The sequence below is a fragment of the Hevea brasiliensis genome, chromosome 6 (assembly GCF_030052815.1).
Source record: "Hevea brasiliensis isolate MT/VB/25A 57/8 chromosome 6, ASM3005281v1, whole genome shotgun sequence".
Taxonomy (NCBI): Eukaryota; Viridiplantae; Streptophyta; class Magnoliopsida; order Malpighiales; family Euphorbiaceae; genus Hevea; species Hevea brasiliensis.
Window position 1 is genome coordinate 2,953,263 of NC_079498.1, and position 7,401 is coordinate 2,960,663.

The 7,401-nt window shown below is 35.6% G+C and overlaps 1 protein-coding gene across 1 annotated transcript; it reads right to left on the reverse strand.

Annotated features, from left to right (window-relative positions):
* Positions 1 to 511: 511 nt before the first annotated feature.
* Positions 512 to 1,733, reverse strand: LOC110672206 (protein SMALL AUXIN UP-REGULATED RNA 12-like). The gene has a single exon (XM_021834920.2). It carries the CDS (start codon positions 875 to 877, stop codon positions 512 to 514), a length of 366 nt encoding a protein of 121 aa, XP_021690612.2. The 5' UTR covers positions 878 to 1,733.
* Between the last annotated feature and the right edge of the window lie 5,668 nt (positions 1,734 to 7,401).

Here is a 7,401-nt window from a genome sequence, read left to right on the forward strand (position 1 = left end):
GAAGTTATATTAAAACAAATTTAAGAATTATTATATTAAACATTTATATTGAAATTTATGTAAAATTGAATTGAGTGTGTATGAGTGTAGAAATCTAAATATAGATAAATATTGATCTAACAGTTATAAACTCATACTTGTATAAAGTCGAGCTGATGATAACTACACATAAAAATATATCAATGCCACAATTTTCTAATCCCAACAACTCCTTGATTAATTTCCCTTTCGGGAGAAAGCTACACATAATGCAGAACCAAACATCCAATTCCATTTGATATTTCCCAATGGAAAGGAAAAAGGAAAAAAATGTTAAAAAAAAAAATCCATTTATACAAAAGATATAAATGCATCGTGTTGTTCTTGTGGCATTACACATATAACGTCACAAGAATCCTAGCATTTAGTTCATTTAAAATAAAAATCTTTTTGTTATCATAATTTCCACGACAAAAAAAAAAAAACAGCAAATTTAACTAATAAAACTCAAATTAATTAATTAATTCCAGTGCTAGATAGCCCATCCTCTTGAGTACCTGCATTCCTCGGCCAGTATCCTCTCAAGTTCACAAGGACGACAGAGGATTGCAAGAACACCCTCAGGATTGAAACCAAATTCTTCAGCAGCTTGTTCCAGGAGGATCACAAATGCAGGGTGAGTCAAGAAACGCAATGGAACAACAAATCTTCTGCTTTCCTCGTTGCCCATAGCTATCACTGCAAAATGTCCTTCTTCAACATCTTCAGGAACATATTCATTATTGCAGGAATTAGATCTCTTCCCCAAGCGAAGACTCTTTTGCAGCTTTTTAACTACGGCATTGAGCTTTCTCATGCCACTGATCTTTTCGCGAGGACTGCTACTAAATTTAGCCATGGATTGTCTTCTTTATTTGGTTGGGTTTTTTTTATGGGATTTTGTTTTGGTTGAGCTTGATTTATAAGGCATTATGAGAGACGAGAGATAAAGATTATAGGGTTCCCAGGCATTATGTTACGCTCATCCCACATCGGTCAAATAAGAGGGGTTCTTGGGGCATATAAGTGGGTGTGCTGCACACCCCATTAGGTGCATCTTTTGGGGAGATGGTTTTTACCTTGTAACAAGTGGTATTAGAGCTAACCTCGTAATGATCCGACCTCACGCCAAGCTTCTCAACGAGACCGAGGTAGGCAGGGTGAGCCAGTCATGACGAGGGCATCACGAGTTTGGGTGGGGAAGAATGTTACACTCATCCCACATCGGTCAAATAAGAGGGGTTCCTGGGGTGTGTTGCACACCCCATTAAGTGCATCTTTTGAGGAGAGAGTAATGACTCCGTAACAACAATTCTCATTGAGTCATTGACAACTGACTGACAAGGATATTCTTACATCATGGGAGACCACTCCATGTGAAGTCATTTTCTTAAATTTGATGGTAAATCAAATTTACTTCCCTTTTCACTCACATCTTATTTTCTCTCCATCTTTTTTACACTTAGAATTCAATTGTTAGCCTCTATTGTTTCCTTTCTCTCCTTATTCCAACACATAGGTTGGATGTTTTGAGAGTTCTATTGATTTGGATTTATTCTTAATAATACAATAACAACAATTAAGATTTAATTTCAAACTAGTTAGAGTCAGTTATATAGATTCTTTTTCACCATTTAGCTTTGTTAGACATCAAGTTCGCCTCAACATTCAAAATTTGTAAATCTTGTGATATACTACTTCCTTTCATAACAGTTTACGTCTTTCCTTTTCCTACTAACTTATCACACTTTTAAACTAAGGCATTTAATTCTCTGTATTGTACATAACCAAAGCATTTTAAACGATCCTTTCATTTTATCTATAATATGTGCCGACATACATTTTTTTAGTAAATATAGTCATTCCTAATCTTATCCATTATCATGATACATTTATTCTAAATAATATTACATCTAAAATGTATCACCTGTATCACTAAGCTAAGACTCCAGTAGATTTATGTGGTTGAGATAACAATTCTTATTAATGATGATGATGTTACCCCACATGAAAGATAAGTGACATAGTAAATTAGTTTATAATAATCAGTATGAATCAACCATTTGCCCTAACCTCAAACTTTTCCTCGCCCCACCTTGAAATATACAATTCATTCATATGCAAGAGCACAATGGTCCTAACACACAAGAGTTTCTAATATTTGTGTGGATATGAGATTGATGTGTCTTTGTATTAAACTATTTCACTCTTCCAAGGCCATAGTTGACTGGCTAGCTACCAACATTCTACAATTTGATGATTTGAATCAAATTCTATGTTATATTTATGTGCCTTGAGTTTTGAATATGTTTTTATGAACTCGAATTGTGATCCAATTCAAAAGTTTTTCACTGTGACCCTGAGATTTATAGAGATGCAGGGACAACACTCCATGGTATGTACCAGTATAAATATTATAATATTCTGTCTTTTGTGAAGGAGTTATGAAATATTTCGAAAACATACTAAAATTAGAGTTTGAGAGTTCTAAATGATTGTATCTTACTCTTTTTATCATAGTAAAATTTTTTCTTTTGTCTTACCCATAAACATAAATCTTTTGATCGAAACATGTAAATCTTATGTTATTATTCTTCTCTTTTTTTATATTATGTGATTGTATAATTATATACATACCTTGCATACTATGACATTCTATTTGATTTTTCATGAACGATGAGCACTAGCATCTAATAAGAGATTAGAACAGCCCGTGTTCCCATGTAATACCTAACCATGTGGTGGCTACTTGCTAGAATTGGTACAAAACCCGAAGCTATTTAGTAGGTTCGATTTTAGACCTTAAAAGCTACTAATTAAAAAGTAATTTGCAAATAGCACTGGGAGGGTACGGCTGTTTAGTTCTGCTACTTGGTCAATTGCTAGTCGTCAATGGCTAGTAATTAAAGGCATAACAACTGAAAATTTCAGATTTAAACCTGCGAATTACATTTATAATTTACAATAATTCATAGTTAAGGAGATCTAGTCTTGCCGTGTGAAAATTGACCTGAAAATACTTTAGCTATATAATTATTTTTTAATAAAGTATATAAAGACAGGATCCCTTTCCTGAAGACCAGGAAAAAAAAAGTACAGATTGTCATAACACAACAGTAATATAACAGAGTTCACTGATTTTATACAAATCTTCAAAGTGGCTGACTAACTCTTTGAATTTTATATGCTAGGCCTAAAAATCCAAGAATTGGCTGACAAACATAGTGTATGAACCACAAATTTCACTAAAAGAACGGGCCGCACTACCAGTCCAGTATAAGAAAATCAACCTCTACAAAACAAGTTTTACTTGTTGCACATCGATTCAACAAAATAAAACTAATACTTCACCCTAGATCTGAAGACAACACACAAGAAAAACACGAAAACATTAGATCTAACATTATTCAAAAGAAACACAACTAAAAAAAGAAAGAAAATCATGGAAGAAAGAAAAAAAAAACACTAAAAAAAGAAGAAAATAGATGGGAAGAAGAGTAGCAAAAGGTGGGAAGGGAATGCTGTCGACCAAAATGGCCGGAGCATCCGACTGCGTGTCTTCTAGACGGTTTCTTCGATAGGCAGGAGCAGTTTGAGCAATTTCAAATACTCTGACCGTATATAGGAATCCAAAAAATGTTAACTTTTGAACCATTTTTCAATTTGGGTAACATTCCAAATTCAAGTACGATGTTTCTCTTCTTTGTAAACTCAAAAACAAGGTAAGTTCAGGCACAAAATATTCATTACACATTAGAAGATGCAGAAAACAACCATCAAAGAGTACCTGGGCATGGATAATTTTTTCCTTCACAAGGTTAGGATTTTTTTTTTCTTTTTTTTGATATTTTTGGTGTCGGAGATGCTCCAATCATGACTGGACTGAAAAGTTTCACTGAAGGGATCCAAATGGATCATTTTCACATGCAAATTTTCAGTGATATTCCTGTCTCTGAGAATTTAGACTAAAAGCGTTTTGGGGCTCCACACACAATTAAATCAGCTGGGAGAAAAGCAGGAGCCAAAAGTGCAAAAAGTTGATATACTATTACTTTTCTTGCAGTACATACAATTATGCAAAAAAATCCCTAGCTGATGTGAGATAGATATTTTTAGTACATAAACATCTTTGGCTATACCTATTATTGTCCCTATATAGCATGCATTATTGAAAATGGTACATTACAAGTGCAGACTGGGCAACAACTTAAACATGGTCCATGCCCAGCAGCTTCCATTAAAAGTGGGGAAGCTTTATGTGGTTGAGAAAGGTTTTTTAATTTTCCCTTTGGATTGTTAATTGATAGATGATGAATCAAAGATTTGCCAAGCCCACGTAATTAATTTGAACTCGACACCTTAAATCTTGAATTGCAATGGAGATTATGATCCATCGATCAAATCGACTGATTAAGCAAAATTATTATTAAGCACAATTTCTATAACTATCTAATACTAATGCATCCCTATGAATGAAATGCAACATAAATAATCATATTCAGCCAAGTTTAAACAATACTTGCACAAAGAATAATTTAGAGCACTCACACATTCATATATCACATCAAATATGTATACGTATGGGAGCTGATCCCCTATACAGCTCTCTTAATCCAATGCTTGCCAGCGAGATCAACTTGAACCGAACTTTCGCTTAATAATCTAAATGTGGGGGTCAGCAAGATCAACTCTAAACTGTACTCACCCCGACTTTAATAAAAAGGACCAAGTCCCATGCGAGACTAGCTCAAGCCGATTTACTCGTCCTACCCATATCTATTACACCATACCACACGTACGCCGACACACATATACAGCTCTAAATTACTCTAAGGTGACATCCACATCCATTTTTGCAAATAAGAAAATGCAGCATAAAGCGTGCCTAGTATTTAGCTACATACATATATTTATATAAGATGCATGAGCATGCCTTGAATATATAATAATATTGAAATTATAAATAAAATTAATATCTACTCACTGATTAATTGGTGACTACTGTAGTGGTTGGGTGAAGGAAGACGGCTAACCCTGATAACCTAAATAATTATATTATATTTTCATAAGTACTAACTCAAAACAGGACGTTAAAGAGACAAAAGATACTCTAATTTATGTCAAAAATCTGATAAAATTTCTCCTATACCTAGGACCTACTCAACCTGCAAAAGAGTTCAAATAACACATCCATATCCCATCAACATCACATGGCCCCTCCTGGGCCCTCTGAAACAGGCAATTCTCACAAAATCGAAAAATTACGTTTTAGTCCCTAAAACTAACATTCTACAAAAATCACTCAAATGAGCTCTAAAAATTCTAAAATTTTGTCCCGTGGTCCTTAACAAGTTCATAAATCTATTGCAACAAGAATCATAATTTTCTAATCACCTATGAATATTTTATTAATTTTATTCTAAATCAAGTATTAGGCAAAAATAAACATCTTAGAGTTCAGGTTTACCTAGGCCAAATGTGACACCTGGAACGCTTCTGGAAATCTTAAAACACTAGAATTGACTAATAACACGACTCCCTTCTGGGACAGCCTACCGGACACTCAGACCGGGTTAAAAACTCAGTCCCGGAGATAGGGAGCTATCACTGATCCGATCACACCTAAATTAAGCTAAAAAAACTGTCAATAATTATCATAAAATTATTTTTAATTTTTGAGAATTGAAAAAGCCCAAAAATCTCACCAAGCAATTTAGATCGTCCGATGATTGCCTTTTTCGAATAGTGTCCGATTGAAGCGGGGCCGGTCCCATCTCGAAGATTTCGTTGTCCTAAGTCCAACGGTAGTCTAGGATTTTCGATCCAACGGTCGGATCGTCCTAGATCTGATCGAAAACTTTGAAAAACCCGAAATTTCTCTCCTTCATATTTCATTCATCCGACCACCAAATGTTGCAAAATGAGTATTAAAAGAAAACTCTTAGAATGAGCTTTCTAACGCCACCTAAATCGCCTTGATCGAAAATCGGATGAAGCAGGAATCGCGCCTGGAAGTTGCTACCTGCACGCGTATCTTTCTCTCTCATCCCTTCCTACCGCCACGTCAGGTAGTGTTGCCGGCAGGTTGGTGGCTCACCGACGTCGCCTGAGGCCGAAGGAGGTGCTAGGAATGAATCTGGACAAGCATGTTGTCTAGATTCATCGCTAGAAAATTTTTTTAATTCTTTTCTTTCTTTTTTTTACTAATAATAATAATAATTATTATTATGATACATGTAAAATAATATTCATTTAACAAAAAATATTATTGTGAAAATATTAATTGTAATATAATGAATAAAATATCAATAAATTATTAGCTTAATAAATGAAAATATTTATTAAAAATTTTATGTTGTTACATTCTTCCCCCCTTAAAGAAAATTTATCCCCGAATTAAACAAGGGACATTAAAAAGAAGGTTATTAGGGTAGGTGCAAACGTTTACTCCTCCAGCTATGCAAAGATGGTTAAAACATTTTATTCTTCAAACTCTTCGCATACTATCGGTCACATTCTACTGCTCTCTGACTCTTCTGTAGTGTCCTAGCTATCATCATATCCTTTCCTAGAGAGACTCTTACCTCTATTTCATTGCACCTTAATGTGTCTCTTAGTGATTTCAATCCCCATTCCTCTATTTCAACAATCTCTGCTTCCCAAAGACATGACTTATGTTCCTTATTCTATAGTATCCTATGAGATGCTTTTCTGTAACACCTATTATAGGCATCTTATTCGAAATCTTTACTTGTCCTATGACCTCAATGTCTGTAATACCATCCTCAGATACCACACATGCTCTTGGTGTAGGGTACACTTGGCACTTGGATGGAGCTCTACATGACTAGTTACATAAGATGGACAAGAGTTGGTCTAAGGGCCTTAGTGATGACACAAAGTAAAATGGAAATTCAAAGTATCATGGGAGTAAGAAGGTGCACAGGTATTGACCCTATAACAACCCGCCTCTTCAGGATGACAGTAGCCACATAGAGAACACTACGATAAAGGGCTAGGCATTGCTTGAGATCCAGGGCATGGGGTAGAAATGAACCGAGTCCCACATCGGAAAGGGAGGGGAAAGTGATGGGCTATATAAGTGGCAAGCCTTTTAAATTGGATAGGGCGTTTTTGGGCCTCAAAGAAGGGGTCCAAAGGACAAAGCCATGAGGCCCAGTGGGCCAAAACGGACAATACTATCTAGTGGGATGGAAGGAGCGTTACATATGGTATCAGAGTCGACTTCCCTCAGTACAGTATGGTTCGAGGATGAACAAGGCGAAAGATGGTGGGCCTGTAACAACCCGCCTCTTCAAGATGGCAGTGATCACGTAGAGAACGCTGCGATAAAGGGCTAGGCATTGCTTGAGGTCCAAGGCA

What these genes read in the sequence shown, in the direction of transcription:
- LOC110672206 (XM_021834920.2), bottom strand. Translation starts at nt 877, where the DNA reads ATGGCTAAATTTAGTAGCAGTCCTCGCGAAAAGATCAGTGGCATGAGA.